Source organism: Heterodontus francisci, chromosome 30, assembly GCF_036365525.1.
Source record: "Heterodontus francisci isolate sHetFra1 chromosome 30, sHetFra1.hap1, whole genome shotgun sequence".
Taxonomy (NCBI): Eukaryota; Metazoa; Chordata; class Chondrichthyes; order Heterodontiformes; family Heterodontidae; genus Heterodontus; species Heterodontus francisci.
Window position 1 is genome coordinate 38780872 of NC_090400.1, and position 23349 is coordinate 38804220.

General features: G+C 41.2%; 1 protein-coding gene across 1 annotated transcript in view; it reads left to right on the forward strand.

Moving 5' to 3' along the window:
- The window catches only part of supt6h (SPT6 homolog, histone chaperone and transcription elongation factor), a 73725-nt gene that overhangs the window by 23803 nt on the left and 26573 nt on the right, over window positions 1-23349 (forward strand). The window contains exons 8-20 of the mRNA XM_068010380.1: window positions 1473-1574; window positions 4268-4384; window positions 7318-7407; window positions 8951-9093; window positions 10230-10384; window positions 12236-12337; window positions 14949-15078; window positions 15348-15498; window positions 16299-16453; window positions 18988-19183; window positions 20180-20322; window positions 21569-21686; window positions 23185-23261. Of these exons, the coding sequence (XP_067866481.1) occupies window positions 1473-1574; window positions 4268-4384; window positions 7318-7407; window positions 8951-9093; window positions 10230-10384; window positions 12236-12337; window positions 14949-15078; window positions 15348-15498; window positions 16299-16453; window positions 18988-19183; window positions 20180-20322; window positions 21569-21686; window positions 23185-23261 (1679 nt within the window). The remainder of the gene's footprint in view (window positions 1-1472; window positions 1575-4267; window positions 4385-7317; window positions 7408-8950; window positions 9094-10229; window positions 10385-12235; window positions 12338-14948; window positions 15079-15347; window positions 15499-16298; window positions 16454-18987; window positions 19184-20179; window positions 20323-21568; window positions 21687-23184; window positions 23262-23349) is intronic.

Here is a 23349-nt window from a genome sequence, read left to right on the forward strand (position 1 = left end):
TTTTTCTAATTAGACATCCTTGTAAATTTCATAAATCCACAGCCATTTATATATTTATCAATGGTCAATCTTGATCTTCCATTCTATGGCTAGCAATTAAAACTGACTTTCTTTCAGGCTACAATTCTGCCAGTTTTTCTTCCTGTGTTCCAATTTAATAACTTAATAAAAATGAATGTTAGCAATTTTGAACATGGAGTTGGTTGCAGGTTCTTAACTCTTTAAGTTAGGAGTCTGATGCGAATGCAGTACCACCAGAACTTGACTCTTAATTCATAATTAATGCTGCTTAAGTCAATAATTACCAATAGTTCCATCCAGTTGCCTAATGACTCATCAAGGTAAGACCATGGTCATCTCCACCCAGTCAACTTTACTAAGTTCCCCTCATTAATATCTGGGAGCAGGTTCTGTGGTTGGGAAAGCTTTCCAATAGACGAGTTAAATACAGCCTGACATAGTCATACTCAGAATTATATCTATCAGTGAAAATCCCAAGTTCATGGGCATGTCCATTCCCATCAATAGGCTGGATTCACCAAAGGTACGGGCATGGTGGGATACTGTTGAGTGAGAGTGATCCTGGGAGAACTCAACGTTGACCCTGGCTCGTGGTTTCAGGTCAAGCAAGATCAAGGATCACCATCTAATGCCCCCTTCATCTGACAAATCACTGCTGCTCTATGTTTAAAATCACTTGGACTGCTCTGAGGGAAGCAAGGGCACAGACTAATGAGTAGGAATCTTCTGTGCCTACCACCAAGAGTGTTCAGTAGTACCACTACTTGCTGAGTCCAGAGGACATGGCTGCCAGATTGGGCTTGCATCAGTGGAGAGAGAGCCAGTACAAGGAAGTAACCTGATAGACTGATGAAAACAAGGCCAGTCTGTTGCATGTTAGCAGAGGCAGAAGTGACTGCACAGTCCTTGTGAAGACAGAGTCTCATCTCCACTATCAGTTGACCCCTTTTCGTTTAGTACTGTATTACCACTGCTAAATGGGACAAAGTAAGGACAGATCTGGCAACTTAACTCCAAAGTTATTTCAACAGAACTCCCCCCCCCCCCCCCCCCCCACCCTTCAACCAGTACCACTGTGAAGAACAAGACCTGAAATGGAAGCATCCAAGTTTTCCTCCAAGTCCCATATTATGACTTAGACATAGCACCCTTCTTCGTTGTTGTTGGGCCAGTGTCCTCGGATTCCTTATCTAGCATCATCACTACAAGGACTGCAGTGGTTCAAAGACTAGGCCCACCACCAGATTGTTGTTAACTAGGGGTGAGTAATAAACGCAGCCTTGCCAGAATCTCCCATACCTGAGAACAAATTTTTTTTAGTCCCTGAGGTTCAAGGGAATTTTGTAGCATATAATCCTAATTAACCCTAATATTTATTAGAATGGCTATAACGTGTTAATGCAAACAAGTATAGTAATGGTTAAAACAGCTTGATTAAATTATTTCAACAGCTTCGTGGCATTCCAGTTAAACCAGCTGAAGATGATGAGCTAGAGGAAGAGGCAGAGTGGATTTACAGAAATTCTTTCTCAACACCTACCATTTCTTTACAGGTTAGAGTCCAGGTCCATTTTCCAAGTCTTCAAAAGATGGTTCCTTGAGCTATTTTATGTGCAGTGTGAGAATTTACTACTACTTCTGGTATTTATATATCATTGCTAGGATTGCTGCTTAGAGAACCTAGGTTTCGGCCAGTTGTATGACAGTCTTCCTCAGCTTAAAATACAATGAAGATAAACGCGTGCCAATGCTGCTATTTCATTGGAACAAAGGAGAGGGTTCCCAGGTACAGCAAGTAGGAAATGGCGTCAGAGACCCTTTTCTTCAGGCTTCCGTTCCTACAGCAGGAACCCACATTATCCAGAGGAGTTCCAAAATAGGCAGGGCTCACCCTGGGCCTGCAGTAAGATTCTTATGTCCACAAGTCAGCCTTTGGTGTGCCCAAATAAAATGATGCCCCAGTGAATTGACTGTGGCACTTGCAACGAACCCTCCTGAGACCAGAGTATCTGCAAGGTTCCAGAAGCTCCCTGAATATGCTTGAAGGCAGTAAATATCTAGGATATCCCTGCTTCCGCCACAATCTTTGGGCCTTGTGGTCTTTTTGCCTGCTATTATTCAGCAGCAGTTTGAAGGCCACAATGCCAGCAACCTACATCTATGCTCCTATTTCCAACCATCCCCTGCCCCTACCCCCACCAATGCAAAGCCCACTTGCAGGTGGGATGTGGGGGATGGGAGCACCTATAGCAGAGGCCACCTGGGTCATGTAGAAAGTTTGGGCAGACTCCTACTCTAGCAAGTGCAGTCTAGCTCCAATCTAGTGCCTGGCAGGGAACAGAGGAGGAAAATAAAGGCATAAAACGGTTCACATTCTTAATGTTCAAATTGCCCTGGATGACGCATCAAGCTGGAGATGGACATTTCTTTCCCCCACCCCCTTTTTTCTGACTCTCATCTCCTCCCAAACCTGCTAACAACCCACAGTCCAGAAGACATGGATACACAAATGCTTGAAGGTGGCAAGACACTCGGGGATCCCGGGCTTTATAAATTGAGTGTGCAGTACAAAAGCAAGGAAGATATGTTAAACCTTTGATAAATTGTTGGTTAGGCTGGAATATTGGGCTGAATTTTATGAGCGCGCCGCAAATTGCGGCAGTGCGTTCTGATCTAGACGGTGCGCTTGCACAGATCCACTGTCGCTGAGCCCCTGCGATATTTCACACGGGAGCTCATTTAAATGGAAGGCGCGGAGCGGCCACATCTGATGATGTGGAGGGGGCGGCCGCTCCATACGCGGCAATGGAGTCAGGCCCCACCTTTAAAGTGCTGGAAGCCCTTACTAGTAATTTTAATTTTTAAAGTGACCGTTACCTTTAATTTATATAAAAACATGAAAGTACAGATCAAAGCCCCCTCTTTCACTTCCCAATCATAAACCAATAAATTTATTTCCCTTTCCTCCCCACCCCATCCCTCAGCAAAAAACCATTTTTGCCAGGCTGGCCTTTCACCCCCAAACTTTATGATCTTTGCCCTGCAACCCCTTCCCACTATCCCCCCCCCCCCCCTCCCCAAGCCAATGGAGTAAGTTTCCTCCGTTTCCCGTCCCCCCACGACCTGAATAACCCCTCCCCATCAGTGTCTTGCCTTGAATCCCCAAACGGGGATCGGAAGGCGCGGGACTTCCGGCCACCGGCCAGAATATTGGCGTGGGATGGCCGCCTGATCTAAGTATGTTTATTTATATTTATTTGCATAGATTTAGCAAGGCAAATGAGGCCCCACTGCTTGGCGGTGGGGGGACCGCACCGAGGCCTCGCTGCCGCTATTAAAATGTGGCAGGGCCTTCTCGGTGTCAGGGGTCGTGGCGGGCCTCTCCCGGAGGATTTTTCCGGGCCACCCCGCCACGACCCCCGACACCAGAGGGCTCATAAAATGCAGCCCATTGTGTCTAATTCTGAACACCACATTTTTGAAAGGGTGTCAAGGCCTTGATGAGAGTGCAGATGAAATTTATTAGAATGGGACCAGAGGTGAGAGATGTCAGTTACATGGCGAGACTAGCAAAGCTGTTTGCATTGGTAGGTGGTTCAGTAACCAGAGGATTCAGATTTATGGTATTTAGCATTTTAAAAAAAAAAGAGGGGAGATGAGAATTTTCTTTACACCACGAGTTGGAATGTAATGCCTGAAAGAATGGTAGAGGTATATTAATAACTTTCAAAAGGGAATTGGATGAACACTTTTAAAAGGAAAAATGTGTGTGGCTGTGGAGTAAGAGCATTGGAGTGGGACTAATTGGGTAGCCGTATCAAAGAGCCTACACATGATTCAGTGTCGTTGCTGGGATAAGTTCTGCGGGCTCTAGATGCTTTATGGTAGCTCTCCTTTACTCCTCACTGGTAGAGCTAGAGCAGCTCATACTTGAGATCAATTTAGGGACCTTCCTGCCCTGTATTAATCAGCTACTGAATGCCAATGAACAAGCTGCCAGGATAAATGTGATTCAGAAATGTTCCTTTGACATCATAGTTAATGAAGCATTAATCTATTGCTGCAGTTTAAGAACAACTGCTTACATATTTCTAAGATCAACTTTTTAAACAAATTCTAGGAAGTATTGCTTTTGAAGCAATATTCAGTACATTTCATTTCCGCTGAAAGATTTGTCAAATGAACATTTTTTAATTCATTTCTTTCTGGGAACTCTTGTTACCAAAACATCTGTTCACTGTCATAGGAAAGCTCAGAGTACTTGGAACGTGGCCAGGGTGTCAGCAACTTTAGCCGAAAAGGTCCTGCTACAATCCAGAAGATAAAGGAAGCACTCAATTTTATGAGGAACCAGCACTTTGAGGTACTTTCATTTGCTGTCATGGTATTGTTTTGAGTTAAATACAATAAATGTTTCACATTTTACGAACACGAGGAGAACTACAGAATAATAGAATTGTTAAGTATCAAGAATGTATTGGGAGTGGAGAGGCACGTTTTGAAAATTTAACCTCCTTGTTGACGCTTTACCCCATTGGAGTACATGTTGGGAGTTTGGGCATAGTGCAGTGGACCCTTCCGAATCATAGGATGAGAACTCCTGATTTCAAAGCTCAGTGAACTTAAAGTGAGTGAAGTCACATTTAGGCAATACAAATTTTCAAAACGATTCTTATGGTGACCAACTTCAAGTCTTCTAGCACAGTTTTATTGGCATTGTTGTTACGGTGACAGGAACATTTATGGAATGGTGTGAATATTGAGCAACATCACAATGGAAGAGCTACAAAACAATGTACATCTGTGCTTTGATATCCATGCGGGAGCTGCATTTTCAAATTGCCAGCTGTCTAGCCTTTGGCCTTTCATTCATCATTACATTTCTACAGCTACTGATCTGTTCAATCACACACTTTCCTCCACCTTTGATGCCAGTAAATCCATTACTCCCTTGCTTACCCTGGATGCACCCTCCCACTTCCTCCCTCACTCCTCGCCACCTCCTCCCTTCCCCCCACCCCTGGGTATGGCCCTCATCTCCATTCCCTTAAATCCAAGGACACAGCTTTGAACATCTGTGATGGACAACTGGCTTAACCGTTCATCGCCAGATCTGGTTGGACCATATAAAGCACTATCAACTCCTGCTCTCCTTTGTCAAAACTGCTCACTATTCATAGGTCATCTTGGAATGCGTAGGTTAAACGCCCAGCTTCTCATTTACAACTTGTCTTCTGAAACTACTTCCACTGCCTCCTTTACCCTCTCCTCCAATAACAAGTCGGAAAAGCTCATGGAATTCTTTGTCATATAGGTCATCTAGATTGAGACCATCAGTTCAGCTGCGTCTGCCACTTCCCTTCCCCTAGTCCACTGGAGCAAACTTCTTCTAAGGTTACCCCCTGCCCTAGCCTCCATCTTGCATCTTTCTCTAGATTTTCTCCCATCTCCCCTCATGCTCTCTTCCAGCTCATCTTGCCCTCCTCCTGCTTCCATGGCCCTATTCCCACTAAACTGCTGACCACCCAACCTCCCTTTCTGGCTCCTACTCTTCAGGCACTCTTGCCCCTCCCCTTCAGATCTGCTGTCATCACCCTCTCTATGGAACCCACCCTTGATCCCTCTTTATTTGCAAACTACCACCCCATCTCTTTCCTCTCAGGTCCCTGAATGTTGTGTTGCCACCTCCCAAATCCATGCACATCTTTTCCATGTTTGATTTCTTCCAATCAGATTTCTGCCCCGCCACAGCACTGCAGAGGCCCTTATCAAAGTTGCAATGGCATTCTATGTGGCTGTAATCGTGGTAAATAGTCCCTCTTCTTCCTTCTTGGCCTGTCTGCAGCCATGGACACAATTAACTACATCATCATCGTCCAAAGCCTTTCCTCCATCGTCTAACTGGGTAGGACTGCTTTCACCTATTTCCATTCTCATCTTTCCAATCCTAGCCAGAGGATCACCTGCTATAGCTTCTCTTCCCACAATACAGTTACCTCGGGAGCCCCCCAGGATCTATCCTTGGCCCCCTCCTATTTCTCATCAACATGCCTCCCTCGACGTCATCATCCGAAAATAAAATGTCAGGTTGCGCGCATATGCTGACAACACTCAGCTCTATCTCTCCGCCACCTCTCTTGATCCCTCCACTGTCTCTGATTTGTCACACCACTTGTCCGGTATCCAGCATTCCCTGCAGAAATCTGCTTCAGCAAATATTGGGAAGGCTAAAGCCATTATCTTTTGTCCATGCCACAACTCCATTCCCTGGTCACTAGTTCTATCCCTCTCCCTCTCCCTGACGATTCTCTGAAGCTGAACCAGACTATTCACAACAATGCTGTTTTTGACCCGAATTGAGCTTCCGACTGCATATCCGCTGCATCACTAAGACTACCTATTTCCGTGTCCGTAACACTGCCTAAATCTGCCCTACCTCAGCTCAGCTACTACTGAAACCCTCATCCATGCCTTTGTTACCTCGAGACTTGACTATTCCAATGCTCTGCTGGACAGCTTCCCATCTTCCATCCAACGTAATCTTGTGCTCGTCCAAAACTCTGCCACCTATTTCCTAATTCATGCCGTCCCAATTCACCAATTGCCCTTGTGCTCGCTGACTTTCATTGGCTGCTGGTCTGGCAATGCCTCAGTTTTAAAATTCTCATCCTTGTTTTCACATCCCTCCATGACTTCTCCCCCCACCCCACCAACCCCTATCTCTGTAATCTCCTCCAGCCTGACAAACCTCCGAGATCTTTGTGTTCCCCTAATTCTGGCATCTTGCACTGGCCTGATTTTAATCATTCCATCATTGGCAGCGTACCTTCAGCTGCTTAAGCCCTATGCACTGGAATTCCCTCCCTAAACCTCACTCACCCCCCCCCCCCCCCACTCCTTAAACTGTCATCTTTGACTAAGTGTTTGGTTATCTGTCCTGGTATCTCCTTATGTGACTCCATGTCAAATTTTGATAATGCTGCTCTGAATTACCTTGGCTACATTCAAGGAACTATATAAATGCAAGTTGTTGAGCATGATTTATTTGGTGTTTGTAAGTAAAAGATTGTCATTATTAGGACTATCTCAGAGAAAAACTGATGTGAATCCAATTACTGAATATCATCTCATTAAAGAAGGTTGCTGAAATCTAGGTTGGGCTGCAGCCAAACATATTCTGCACATTTGGGGTGGTCAGGGAAAAACACTGCTGTTCAAGCTGTCTCTTAAAACTGCTTCTGAAATAAGTTTTTCTTAATTTGAACATTTTCTTTTTATATGTGTTTCCTTTATTAGGTGCCTTTCATTGCATTCTACAGAAAGGAGTATGTGGAGCCCGAACTGAACATCAATGACCTGTGGAAGGTCTGGCAATGGGATGAGAAGGTAGGGGCAATTGATCTTTGAAACACAATGTGTTCCTCTTAGAAAAAATTTACATTTTAGAAAATAGTTTCCATTGAAAGTGAAATATGTTCTAATGGGTGATTATGTAGCAGCTGAAAGCTATAAAAGGATATATCTATACACTTTCCAATAACCCAAATTACTAGTCAGAAGTGCCTAGGGAGAAAACACTTTTCTGGAACTCCCACCAGCATGATCAGTTCTGCTGCAGTGGCTTGAATGAATGTCATTCTGTATGGCGAGCACTCCCTGTTGTTGATATTAAATCATTTGAGGTTTATGTTTCCTGGCCACCAGCTTTACTGCATAAAACCAAATATCAGAGATTGCTAAGTGTACATATATCATCTATTATAACATTTAGGATTGTGTGAAAATTCTGTGCCATCTTCTTTCCCTTTAACTGATATACAAGTTCTCTAACTCAAACAAATGGCTTTTTTGATGAAATAATGAAGGCAAACATGTTTTCATTGCAATGAAGGCTGTGACATGGACTGTGCATTGAAATACATACAAGTTACAAATGGAAATGGACTATTTGAATAAACAGTCCGAATACTATTAACTCATTCTACTCTTTTATATTTTCTTTCAATGTAATCTTGAATATTGCCATGGTTTCTACCTCAGCCACTAACGTGGGAAGCAAATTCTGCAGTTTCATAACTCTGTGTAAGGAAGTTTCTCTTGCTTTCTGTTCCACATCTCTCAGATTTAATTCTGTATCTACGGCCTCTTCGCTAGATCTCTCAATTACTGGAAACAGTCTGCTTCTAGCTACCCAGTCACATCCTTCCATAATTTTAAACACCTCTATCATATCCCCAGAATCTGTGTTCTAACTATAAAAGCTCCAATTCTTCAAGGTTTTCCTTGCATTTGTATTTTCTCATATTCGGCAGCATCCTAGAATCTGCCTTGTATACCTTGAAAGCCTCAATATTCTTTGTATAGTGTGGAAACTGTTAGATTGCATGTTTTTGTTTAAATTGTGCTTGGTTAGGATGGTTGTATGCCTATGGACAATATTTTAAAACCATTTTTACACACACCAGAGGGCACTGCTGGTATTTTCTAGGAGTAAAAACTGGAAAATAAGGTCTATCTCTGTGCCATAATGAACAGATTTTTAAGAAAAGAAAGTCATGGAAATTAGCCTGTTGAAAACGATTCCTTAATTCTGTTCACAGTTACACACCAGAACTTGGTCATTTTGTAACTTGCAGTACTCCTACTGTGAAACTATGCAGGTTTCATGGTGAGATATTATTATGACGTAGTTGATACAGAAAATGCAGTGTGCATTCTAATTTAGTTTAGAACTCTAAATTAGAAAAGCTGTCTATCTGGCCATACACACATCCCCCCACCCCCCCCCCCACACACACACACACGCATATCCCCTACACACGTGCGCGCGTGCACCCTCTCGTACACAGAGGGTCTGTTGGAATTTTTTTTTACTGACAAATATTCCTGCAGTTCTTCTTGAGTCACGTTTTACAATGGTCCATTACAGTGGACACAGCTGAGGACTCGAAAAGAAAATCTTACCCGACTCTTTCAGAAGATGCAGGCATACCAGTATGAACAAATCTCTGCTGATCCGGACAAACCTCTGGCAGATGGAGTTAGGGCACTTGACACAGCAGACATTGAAAGGTAACTTTTTCATGTTATCAAGCGGAATATTGATTTTAAATCTTCTTTTCTACAAAGTCAATTACAATTTAAAGTACTTTTGTTGGTTTCCTCATTCATTCTTTAAACGTTGGATTGTTATGTAAGGTAGTTGTGGTATTTGCAAAACAACACGTATTTTGAAATTGGTAGAGTTAAATGACTGGAGACTAATTCCATGAAATTTATTATGGGATCAGAGAATGATAAATCACAAGTTGTCACAGTCTGACACATAGCGAATTATTGATCCGACACGCTGACAGGGAGAATTGCTGAGTAAAGTTCATCTATTTCTACTCACCTAGTAGGGGCTGAAGAGAGTAGGTTATCTATTCTCTCTCTCGGCCAAAAAGCCGCAGATAGAAATAATTTAATTCATTAACAGGAGTAGGTCATTCAGTCCCTTCAGCCTGTTTTGCCATTCAGTTAGATCATGGCTGATCTGTACCTCAACTCCATTCACCCACCTTTGCTCCATATCCCTTGATGCCCTTATGTAACATAAAATCTATCAATTTCAGTCCTTAAAGTTGCAATTGACACAACATTCACAGTCTTTTAGGGGAGAGTGTTCCAGGTTTCTACTACCCTTTATTGAAAAGGTGCTTCCTGATTTCACTCCTGATAGGCCTAGCTCTAATTTTAAAATTGTATCCCCTTGTTTAAATTTCCTCCACCAGAGGACATAGTTTCTCTTTATCTACCCTATCAATTTCTTTTATCATTTGAAACAACTCGATCTTCTTTACTCAAGGAAAGCCGAGTTATGCAATGGTCCTCAATTTAACCCTTTTAAGACCTGCTATTCTATTGAATCTGTACTGTACTCTCTCCCAAAGCCTGTATATCTTTCTTGAGGTGCAGGACCCATAACTGAACACAGTTCTCCAGATGGGGTCTGTGTAGAAGTGAAGCACAGCTTCATTTTCTTTGTTTTCCAGCCCTTAAGGTAAAGATCAATGCTTCATTTATCTTTTTGATTTTTTTAAGCTTGGGATGTATATTTTCTTTACAGAAAATTTGAAAGCAGTTTTACTTTTTTCTGCACTTGTTTATGTAAATTCTGCTTTAGTGCTTCTTTGTCCTATAGCAATTCCTTCTTTTCATTTGTGCAGACTGAAGGATGTACAGTCGACTGATGAGCTGCGAGATGTCTATAATCACTTCTTGCTGTATTATGGTCGTGATATTCCAAAAATGCAAAATGCATCAAAGCCAAGTAAAAAGAAATATAAAAAGAACCAGCAGGGTGGAGAGGATGAAGAAGAAGGTTAGTATGTTGCCATTTTAACAGAAAATTTTCTATTCCTATCTTTTCCTGTGGTAGAAGATTAAATAATTTTTTTGAGGCCATGGCACATAGAACAGCATTTAATGAAGAATGTTGATATAGGACTTTCAGGTGCAGGAAATAGTATTTTTTAAAGTTTTCTCAAAGTTTTAGTTTATTTCATTTACTTTAAGGATTTTAATACTAGCATTTATGGTTGTTTAGCCTGTTGGGATCAAGGCTAGAGCTAAAAATTACCTGCACAGATAAACTAATTTGACACCAGGATTGTCATCCTTTCTACTCTTGGATACTAATGCCAGCATAATACAATGGAAGTATAAAGCGCAGTGCTAGATGTGAGTAGGACAGATTTACGTAAGACCACTTTCCCTCTCCCTAGAGGAATGGCTCACGTATTTCCGAGATGAAATGTGTTCTAGATGTAAAGCATTTAAGTACTACCTTCCCCTTTCTGTGAATGTTCCCCTTGGCAATCTCTTATTTAGGGATTTTTCATAATAGCATTTGGGCTTTCATTGATAGTGAAAACCTAAAGGGATCAGAATTGTGACGTAAGTAATATGTAATCTCAGCTTGTTTATCGATCCTATCCCCAGCTGTATGAGTCTGAATGAATGTCTAGTTTCAGGTTCCCAGATTACTAGCCTGTTTATTCCTTGCAAATATATTTCAGCTGCTATATATCATTTCAAACCCAAAAGAAGTAGTTACTTATATACCTGTTAATGACCTGCAAGCCAACAGAAATGGGAGTTGTTTAGTTAGGATGAGGACAAATTGATGTTTTTAAATGTTCTATTTTGCATTTGTAAGATGAAATTGCACACCGTGACAAATGTGTAGATTTTTGATTTAAAAAAAAAATAGAAAAGTATCTAAATCTGACACAAGTTTTCAAAAAAGCCCCCAGTTACCTGAAAGTCCATTGGTAAAGAAGAGCTAGTATGTAGATATGTATAGTGTAGATTGATTTTGGGAAAATACTATGCATCAGTGATAACGTTCTGAAGCCTATCATTTACAATGTACCATCTACAAGATGTACTACAGAAACGCACCAAGGCGCCTTTGACAGCATCTTCCAAACCCGCGACCTCTACCAAAGGGCGGCACAGTGGCACAGTGGTTAGCACTGCAGCCTCACAGCTCCAGGGACCCGGGTTCGATTCTGGGTACTGCCTGTGTGGAGTTTGCAAGTTCTCCCTGTGTCTGCGTGGGTTTTCTCCGGGTGCTCCGGTTTCCTCCCACAAGCCAAAAGACTTGCAGGTTGGTAGGTAAATTGGCCATTATAAATTGTCACTAGTCTAGGTAGGTGGTAGGGAAATATAGGGACAGGTGGGGATGTTTGGTAGGAATATGGGATTAGTGTAGGATTAGTATAAATGGGTGGTTGATGGTCGGCACAGACTCGGTGGGCCGAAGGGCCTGTTTCAGTGCTGTATCTCTAATCTAATCATAATCTAATCTAAAACTAGAAGGACAAGGGCAGCAAATGCATGGGAACACCACCACCTGCACGTTCCCCTCCAAGTCACACGCCATCCTGACTTGGAACTATATCGCCGTTCCTTCACTGTCACTGGGTCAAAATCCTGAAACTCCTAACCCACATGGACTGCAGCAATTCAAGAAGGCAGCTCACCACCACCTTCTCAAGGGCAATTAGGAATGGGCAATAAATGCTGGCCTGGCCAGCGACGCCCACATCCCATGAATGAATTTTTAAAAATTATTCTGTTCCCACTAACTTTCGTATTTGTGTGGGTTACTTACCATTTTTTGTACTTGACTACTTACTGCTATCTATTTTCATTGTACTTTTCTCAGGAGAGCGGGATGAAGAGGTTGAAGATGATGAGCGTCATGGGCCAGAACTTAAGCAGGCTTCTCGCAGAGACATGTACACTATCTGTCAGAATGCTGGCCTAGGTAAAGAGTTTGAGCTTGTTCTCCTCAGCTTTCTAGCAGTAACCTGTATTTTTGCCTGGGATTGTTTTTAATAGCATGTGATTTTTCTTCTTAAACTACTTAGTATAAAATAGCATTTGTGGGCAACATTTGGGTTACAAAATAAGAGTTTCCTCCTTGACAGCTTCTAGGTGCAGTCTGTGTGTTCACATTAAATTGTCGTCTCAACCTTCCAATATGATTAACCTGGTTTTAACCAAACCTCAGTGACCACTGATTATCAGACACCTGGGAGACAATTTTTCCAGAATACTGACAATGAAATAAAAATAAAATTTACCTTTTGGATACAACCTATGCTATGACTGGTCCAATTTTGGCACTTTAGCATTACTGTAGTTTTTGCTTGATGTTTATTCATCCTTTATATGAGTGAAATATATGTGATCCATGATCATAACACTACATTTGGATGACGATCAATCCTGTATCTTGTAAATTTTAAGACCTATTTATAAATGTAGGCTAAATTTGAGCTTTATACTTTGATCCTTCAATAGTCCACTGGAAGTTAAGTTGAACACAATGTAGAGAACTTTATATTGGCCTATAAATTTGCCTTAACCCCACACAACCAATGCCAGTACCATTTTTCTCACCATCGAACCTATGGATTCAATGTGTATTTACACTATATATTACAAAAGATGTACTTTGGGAAAGCAGTAGGTATCTAGTATGATTGCTGGTATGAGTGAAAAATGTGGGGGAAGTCAAATGGTAGGAAAACAAAGAAATTAAGGCCATGGTTAAATTTTGGCGCTTCAGATGATTACTGAGCACACTGAAATCGGTGGGGTAGAATTTAAATTCGTGTTTGACTATTGCATTTGATTTGGTCACCATACATCTAGTCTGTAATTAATTTATTAAAATTTTACCTCAGCACACACTTAGTCTCCATTATAAATTCCTATATCCACATTCATAATGGAAATTGTCTGTATAAACGTGTCATGCTGAAAACCCCTTTTGTCAGTGGTGATGTTGCAACTTCAACAGTGGGCAAGGTATAGTTGCAGTATGACATGTTGGCGCTGGTGATATTCTATGTGACTGACAGTGTTAACCTATCCCTCCTTGTCCTCGACCTGTCTGCAGCTTTCGACACAGTTGACCACACCTTCCTCCTCCAACACCTGTCCACCGTCGTCCAGCTGGGAGTGACAGTACTCCCAAGTTCCATTTTTTTAATCTATTCAGACGTAGCTAGAGAGTTATTTACAATGGCTTTTCTTCCTGCTCCTCCACTGTTATCTCTGGTGTCCCCAAAGATCTATCCATGGTCCCCTCTATTTCTCATCTATGTGCTGCCCTTCAGCAACATCCAAGAAAACAGCGTTATTTTCCAGATGTATGCTGTGAGCACCCAACTCTACCACACCACCACTTCTCTTGACCCCTCCACTGTCTCTAAATTGTCTGACCTCGTCCGACATCCAGTACTGGACGAGCAGAAATTTCCTCCAACCCAATATTGGGAAGACTGAGGCCATTGTCTTTGCTCCCTGCCACAAACTCCATTCCCTAACCACTGACTCCATCCCTCCCCCTGGCAATTGTTTGAGGCTGAACCAGACTGTTGCAGCATTGGTGTCACATTTGATCCCAAAATGAGCTCTGACCATGTATCCACACCAAGAACACCTATTAGTACCTCTGTAACATTGCCTGACTGCAACCCTACCTCAGCTTATCTACTGCTGAATTCCTGATCCATGCCTTTGTTACCTCTGGACTTGACTATTCCAACATACTCCTGGCCGGCGGCACATCTTCCACCCTCCATAAACTTGATGTCATCCAAAACTCTGCTTCCCATGTCCTAACTTGCACCAAGTCCCATTCACGCATTGCCGCTATGCTCACTTACCTGCATTGTCTCCCAGGTATGCAATGCCTCGATTTTGAAACTTTCGACCTTGATTTCAAATCACTTCATGGTCTCGCCCCTCCCTATTTCTGTAACGTGCCCTGCAACACTCTGATGCTGTCTGCTCTCCAATTGTGGCCTCTTGCACATCCCCAAATCGCTGCACCATTTGGCAGCTGTGCTTTCAGCTGCCAGGACCATAAACTCTGGAATTCCCTATACTAAACCTCTCCACCGCTCTATCTCTATCTTTCTTCCTTTAAGATGCTCCTCAAAACCTACCTCATTGGTCAAGCCTTTGGTCATCTGACCTAATATCTCCTTAATCTGGCTTGGTGTCAAAATGTGTTTGATAACGCTCCTGTGAAGCAGCTTGGGGTGTTTTATATGCTAACGGCACCATATAAATACTTATCAATGTGGGCATAGTAATTTATAATCGAAATATGAAAATAAGGGCAGAATAGTATAACATTCAAGTTGAAAATGAATTGTTTCTGCACATCTGGGTCAGTTGTTCCTGGCTTCCAATCCTTCGTTAGCTGAAGACTGCGCTTGATCATAACTCCTTGGTTGAAACACCGAAAGATCAATTAGTCTAAATTAAATTGAATCACAGAAATTATTGTGGCAACAGATCGTATCATGTGCAAAACCTACTAATGCACCTTGCTGGCTTTGTAAACACCTGTTTTATAGATGGGCTTGCAAAGAAGTTTGGTCTGACCCCTGAACAGTTTGGTGAGAACCTGCGCGACAGTTACCAGAGACATGAGACCGAACAGTTTCCAGCTGAACCACTGGAACTGGCAAAAGATTACGTCTGCAGGTTAGCAGTAAAATTGGCACATAGACTGTTTAGGGTTTGTATTAGGTTTTAGATCTTTACAGTACTTGTAATTTTTTAGAACTTTTACTCCTGTGTGTTAAGACCTAAAGCTATGTCAGACACTTTTTGGGATTTAGCATGACATTTCAAAGCTCGCATGAAAAAATGATATTTTCACTGAATTAAAACAGTGAACTTTGAACAATACTTTTATAAATGTGAAGTTAGCCATGTGCATCAGTCTGATAACCTCTATTTGCATCTTTCAGTCAATTTTCATCACCTGAGGCTGTACTGGAGGGTTCTCGATATATGGTGGCCATGCAGATTGCCCGAGAACCATTGGTCAAGCAAGTTGTAAGACAGACCTTCCAAGAGAGAGCCAAGATTAATATTGCTCCCACAAAGAAAGGCAAAAAGGTAATATACAGAACCTAAAGACGGATGTATGGATGTATTTTTTTAGAAATCAAGAAAGGCAAAATTAGGGTTTTTTGCCCTCATTTGCACCATGCCAAATTAAGGAGGCTAATGCAATGAACAAGTTTTGGTTGTGACATCAGACATAATCACTGGGTACACTCATGCCTATCCCACACCCTAAGCTCGGGACTGAAACTGTGGGACATCCATGTTAGGTCAACATGAGGTTAAACAGAATTAGCCTGAAGTAAAAGCAGTAACAACAGAGGAGAATTTTTCTACAATTAAAATATGCATGTTGTCTGATTTGGAATCTTGTTTACAAAGTACAAAATAAATTAACTTTTGCACTTTGTGCATCCGAATGATTATCTGCTTCTTCTAGGTATTGTGTTAACAGTTAAACACTGCAATTTATGGTGTATTTAAGATATATAAAATATAGTTTTGTAATGTGAAATGTACCAGTACAATAAAAATTCAAAGCAACAGCCATTATGGACTAGTTGAGTTGCTGTTGCAGAGAGCCAGCATGGACATGATGGGCCAAATGGCCCTCCTGTGCTGTAACCATTAAGTGATTCTGTGTAGAGCCTGAAAGGTGTTCTAAATGTTATTCCTCTGGGGATTTGGAGTTGTAATATGTCTGAACCCTCTACTGTAGAGATTGGTGTTTAAATATTAGGCAAATAGGATAAATGTTAAGTCAAATAATTTTTAGCACCATTTTATATTCCCAATAAATGTGATTGCAATATCGTGAAATTCTAACACTGGACCTAATTTTGTTATTGCAGGACATTGATGAAGCACATTTTGCTTATTCATTCAAATATGTAAAGAACAAGCCAGTCAAAGAATTAAGAGATGATCAGTTCCTGAAGATGTGCCTTGCTGAAGATGATGGCTTATTAACAATTGATATCTGTATTGATATGAAAGGAGTTGATGGGTGAGTTACCACAATAGCAAATTGAAGTTCTCATGACATGTAATGTGCAAGCTGTACACTAGGTTTATTAGTGGAACGGTATGATATTTACAAACTTAAATTGGTATTTATTATTTTTCCAAACATTACTGCTGCAGCTGCTGATGAGTGTACTGTGGCACTTAATTCTTGTAAAGGTTGGTGTCACACATTTAGAGTTTAGGTGGTTTGATCTAGGATCTCAAATCTTGGCTGATATTCTCCTGGAAAGATGATACAATAAAGAGCCCAAGGTCCATTTTCTCCCCTTCTCCCTCAAAAAATTAAAAGGCGAACCTCTGAAATAATGAACAGGGTTGCAAAATGGGTGACCACAGTACTCTACAGGACTGCAAACTTAGTTCTATAGCATCAAACTGTATTTCTGTTCAGCTTGTCAGGAATTCATAGTTTTTGAAGATCAAAACTGCAACTAACCAACCTGGTCAAAAAGCTGATGGGAGCAGCACAAGAGAGAAGGAGGAACATTGATCAAATTAAGCTATGTTTCAATGTAATGTGATAACAATTGAAGGTACATCGTTTCAGTTAAGGATTGAATGGGTGTTTAATAAAGGCAATGTTTCTTAATGTTTCATAAATTATTTTTTGCACTGTTACATTTAAATGTGATATACAATACTAATAGGTTTGGTACAGAGCAAGTTGGCAAGTATGAAGTAAGTATCAATCAACTAAATTGGGGCATCCCAAACCGCTACATTAAAGATGGGAGTGCTGCAATTCCAGTAATTTTATACAGCTTGATTCTCATACTCATATTGTATCCAATATATCCCTACCAGATACCAAAACTCTGTAGTGTTAGTAAAGCAGTGCAGCTGCAGAGTGACTTGGTTAATGCTAACAGATGTAGGTTTCTTAATGGCTACTCTGGTAAAGGAAGCTTGTAATTAAGCAGTACAGACCAAGTTCAATTTCTGGTCTGTATTCAGTTAGCTGATTGATGCCAGGGTGAATATTTTGCTGACACTTTGGGTGGAATTTTCCCAACTTAGTCCATCACCAAAAGGTGGACCACTTGGTAGTCGGGAACCTGTTGACAGTTGGAGCAAGTTTTGCCAAGGCACTTTAACTGAACCAAGGCATTAGCACCCCGCTTCTGGGTTCTCTGACCAATCAGGGAAAGTGGACAAGTTGACATGCTGGATCTGTTAAAGGAAGGATTTCTAATGAAAGTGACTGTGACATGGGTTACAATGACTCATTGGCACATGGATTTTTGAGGTTTGAGGTTGCAGCAACCACAAGAATGGAAAGGAGACCTGGGCAGGCTGTCTCAGGGGTCTATTACTTGGAGGTCCTACTGCAGTAAGGTGAACTCTCACCTCTCTCTGTTTTCTCCTCTTGCAGAAGAAGAGAGCGCACAACCTTGGCATGAGGCCCCTAGGCAGAAGGTCTTGTTCCAGGGGGCTACAACTGTCAGCAGCAACCTGCCATGAGAGCCTGAGCTTCCTGAGGCACTAGTGCTCAGACAGGTTGAGAGAGCTGATCCTCGACCTGTAGAACCTGTGTTGGAGTCTCACCTTCCAATTGGATCTCCGTGAGCATCCCCACTGCTCTGTGGAGGATCATGTGGTTGAGGAGATGGCAGCTAGTGCTGCTGTTGATACTCTGCTGGCAGTGTTGCTGGTGATGTTGCTTCTCTTGTCCCTCATCAGAGTTGCAAGGTGTGGCTGCATAAGCTACACCTGTGCCATGGTGAAGGCTGGCAGGGAAATGAGGCTGAAGTTGAATGAAGTGCTGGACAGGTGAAATGGCTTCCAAGAATTAACGATCACCTGTCAAGCACTGATAGCACACCCTCAAATGTGCTATGATCAGCAGCCTCACCTGGCCATGCTGGAGTTCTTCAGTTTCACTGATCAGAGCCTTCCGAGCCTGTCAGTTTCACTGAAGAAGCTTTTCCTGCTGTGCACTTGTGTCAGTGGCCCTGGCGAGTTGCTGACAGGTTGGAAAACAGGTGCCCTGGCTGTTTAAAGGCAGAATTAAGGGTTAAAACCGTGCTTATTGAACTATTTGATTTTTCAAATTACTTACTTGACAGCTCCAAGGAGGTTCCCCTCATGCTTTTAACCCCGCACTGGTGAAACTTGGAAGAGAATGAGATGATGTCAGAATCCTGACCTGACCTCACTTTTAGGGGATTTAGCTTCCCGCACGTGCCCAAACCCACCTCCCCTTGCCTGGCAATATTACCCCCTTGTGTCTGGGCTAACAGAAGAAGAATGGCCACTTTGGCAAGGTACCTAAGGGGCACACCTGTATCTAATTTACATATCAGTATTATGACTTGTTAAATTAGGTGTTTCTTGGGTTTGATGTTAATTGCATTTTAGAAATATTTTTGTGGCTTCCAGTATTCCTGCTTTTTTGACAATAGCCATGTTCTAACATCCAGACTGTCCCTATTGAAGCTTAAGGGAAGAAATTTTCCTTGGTATTCAAGGTTATGCAGATGAGTTTGATTTATGGTTTTACTTTACACCTTTTAGTTATGGAAATGACCAGACTTATTTTGATGAAATCAAGCAATTTTATTACCGTGATGAATTCAGCCACCAAGTGCAAGAATGGAACAGACAGCGCAGCATGGCAATTGAGCGAGCACTGAACCAGTTCCTGTACCCACAGATGGGCAAGGAGCTAAAAAACAAACTGCTAATTGAGACCAGGGACTATCTTTGCAAGGTATGTAATGAAAACTTAGTGTTTCTGCTCTGGTTGTTGACCTTTTTAGGCAGGATTGTGGTCTACATTTAGGAATTTGTAGTGGTTTGCCTTTCCCCTATAACATTGCTGCATTTAACTTTTTTTTCGCTTTCTTGTATTTCCATGTCAAACAAATGGCAATCCACACTAAATCTCAAATGGCATTATTTAATTATTTTAGTTTATTTGTAGGAAGAGAGACGAGTGGCAAAATCCAGAAAAACACCGTGTACACACATGCATAGTTTAAAAACTGTAAAATGTATTACCTTAAATCTTTCTTGGCATTCTTTGATGCTGGCTCAGTCTAGTATAAGTCAAGTATCACAAATGTTGGGCACTTCCAAAGTGCTTACCACTTGTTTCACGGTTTATTTGGTCACCACCTACACAAGTGCCAGCCCAAAAGTAACCTTTCCTCATATCAGTATATAGGTCGGTATGATGGTGAGTGGAAGGAACATCAGTGTTTCAAAGGGAAGTAGGATTTTTTTTAAACTGGGTTGGGGTAGGGCATCGAAATGATACAAATTCAAACACTGTTTCTTCACTTTTGGGACCTTTTTGAGTTTGAATTGAGACCAGGCTGAAGAAGTCAATGATTCTGCACAAAATGAGCATGGCCACAATCAACCTATTTTTAAAAACACACACATCCATGACTCAAAACTACCCACATTTTGGTATAGATTGTTATTAAATCTACAGTCTCACTAGAGGCATAAAAGGAGTAGGGTAGAAAATGAAAAGGTTGATGCAGATGCTTTACTGGTGCTCGTTTAAGTTCATAAATGCGCGCAAATGCCCCTTTCCAAAAAACAAATCCGATGGATGAATTTACATGTTTGAATGTCAACTGGGTTTAATCTATCGGCCAACTGATAGTCATGTGAAGAGCTGGGTTTTGTGTCATATTACGTTTAAAAATGTCATTTTTAGAAGATACTAATTTTCTGCAAACTATCATTTTGTTAGTGTTGTAGCCGCAAACTTTACAACTGGCTGAAAGTTGCACCATATCGACCTGACCAACAGAATGAAGAAGATGATGATGATTTTATGGAGGAAAATCAGGGTAAAGGAGTTCGGGTGCTTGGCCTGGCATTTTCGGGAGAAAGGTGTGTGTGCAAGGCAACATTTATTTTCATTTTAACATGTCCCAGTGAGCAGTTATTTATGCTGAGACATGGAAACCACCAGTTGTGTTTATCATGCAATAAATACTTGTGGAGTTATCACTGCAAGACAACTGTAGCTTCCAAACAAAGGTGGTCCCATATTTTAGTAATGCAGTGCATAGAAGAAAAATGTTGTGAATTAATGTGCTTGTGGTACAAACTCATGTGGTTCAACACAACTGTATAGTCAGTTCACATTTTATCAAGAAACCTAGCAAGTTTGCAAATTACTGTAGCTTCCTTCGGTATTTCAGTCTGAACCATATGTGTTCCTGAACACGTGTATGCAGCAAGTGTACAGCCATTTTAAGTGAAGTTGTACACTTCACCTTGGGTATTTTGGTGGAGGGAATGGGTTAAGTATGTTTATTGAATCAGTACACTTAAAATACTGAATAAACTTGTGTTTTGGGGAAGGGGGATAGGTTTTTCTGTGGAATGTCATAGAATATATTTCAACCTTGCATATTCTGCATCTGCTTCATATTAGTAGATGTGTCTGAAACACTGTTGATCTTTAAAAGTAATTTGAGTTGAGAACCTCCAGTGTTCTCCAAGCCACTGCTGCTCACAGCCTGCTTTACCTATCAGTTTAAAAGTGAAGGAATGGCTAGTCAAGTACATAACATAATCTGATTCATGGTGTGTTTTAAAATCTAATGCTGGAATCTATAGACAGTTTATATTTGTCTATTTAAAGGACTTCCAGCCAGCTTTAATCAAAGCTGCATTGTGCGAACAACTAGTAAAGGCCACATGTGAAGGTTCAGAGAGAGGAGTGTTCTAGCCCCCCTCTGGCCTCAACCTCTCCTGATTCTCTTAATGTGAACTGATTATAACCAGTCCACTTTTCTCCAACTGCATCTCTTCTCCCTTCCCCACCCTGAGTGATAGTTTGGTTTTCAATGGATTTCAGTAACTTGTTTTCCACCCCCTGTATAATTTTTATTGCAATTTATTTAATACTCAAACATAAATCATTTTAATCAACATAGTGAGACAGTTACATTTAGAATAGCTGTTTCTGTGTTAGGATAGACTAAAAACTGTTTAGAACATGAAGTTCCTGTGTTTCTTGATATTCCAATAAATCATCAGTTTAATAAATTACAGGTATATTGGAGCTGTGGTCGCTTAATCAAAAATACCACATCGTAATGTTTTGTGTAATGTTCCTTTTTGCTAGGGATACACCGGCCTTCTGTTCTCTTGTTAATGGAGAGGGTGAAGTGACAGATTTCCTTCGCCTGCCATATTTCTTAAAGCGAAGGAATGCTTGGAGAGAGGAAGAGAGAGAGAAAAAGGTAAATTTGTTCTTGACTGTTGAAGTATTGTGTGTAGAATATTTTAAGTGTGTTGATATGGACTGGAGTGGTAATGTGCAAGTGTGCACTGACTACTGTTGGGGCTACTGCTGTTCATAACGTTCATAAATGATTTAGAGGAAGGAATTGTGTCCAAATTTGCAGATGATGCTAAATTGGGGGCAGTAGCAAATAATGAATGTCAATGGCACAAATTCCAAAAGACCTTGACACGCTTGGTTAGTTGACAGAAAAATGGCAGACTCAGGTAAATACAGGGGATGGAAGGTAATCTGGGCAGAGGCAAGTTTGATGTGAATTATGTACTAAATAGGGGGAGGTACTTGAGGTATCAGAGTAGGAGTGAGATCTTGAGGGTTTTAGTGGTCTGGTCACTGAAACCATCAACAAATGAATTCAGGGCTATTAGAAATGCACCAAGTGAGTACTATAGGCAAGATTGACTGTAGGTCTTTTGCTTGAAGCTGTTGCTATTTAATAACCACAATGGTAATTAAAGGTTACAGTTTAATTTTGAGACAAAATCAATTTTGTTCCAGCTATTTTCTCGCAATAAAATGTTTGTGTACTCTTCTTTCCACATCTGGAGCAGAGTTGGCCATTTTAGTTATGTCATCCAGTAGCGTCGATTTAGCGTTTGCAAGTAATTTTTGTCCAAATGATTATCAGCTATTACTGCGCATTTCCTATTCCCTTCAAGTCAATATATTTTGCAATTCAGCAATACTAATAAAAAGAAAATGCTGTAATTAAATAAAAATGGGAAATGTTGAAAGTGTACAGATCAGTCAGCATCTTAAAAAGAACGCAGGTTACTATTTTGTCTGTGTACCCTTAAAAGAACTCAAACAGAAATTTAATATTTTATCCTCAACTCTGATAAAGGGTACACATTTGAAGTGTTACAACCGGCCTTCACTTCACAGTTGCTGGCTGACCTGTGCCTTTCCAGTTTTTTTCTATTTTTATTTCGCATTCTGTTTTTCCTTTTAGAATTTAACATTTACCAGACTGCAGTTTTATTTATTTTTTTATTTATTTAGAGATACAGCACTGAAACAGGCCCTTCGGCCCACCGCGTCTGTGCCGACCAAGAACCACCCATTTATACTAACCCTACAGTAATCCCATATTCCCTACCACCTACCTACACTAGGGGCAATTTACAATGGCCAATTTACCTATCACCTGCAAGTCTTTGGTGGTGGGAGGAAACCGGAGCACCCGGCGAAAACCCAAGCAGTCACAGGGAGAACTTGCAAACTCCGCACAGGCAGTACCCAGAATTGAACCCGGGTCCCTGGAGCTGTGAGGCTGCGGTGCTAACCACTGTGCCGCCCCAAAAGTTTGCCTTTTAACATTTCTGCTCCCATTGTTGTCAAGGTAATAGTCGGCGTAAATGCAAGAAAAAAGAAACAGTTGTCAAGAAAAGTAAATTGAATTGCACCAGCTCAATTCTATATCTTCCTGTCCACAGGCACATGATATTGAAACTTTAAAAAAGTTTCTGCTAAGTAAGAAGCCTCATGTTGTGGCTGTTGGTGGAGAAAATAGGTAAGGAACCAATTTCATTCATGTAATAATTACTTAAGCTAGACATTTTTAAAACTATTTCAGCTGTAATCTCATTAAATTTGAATTA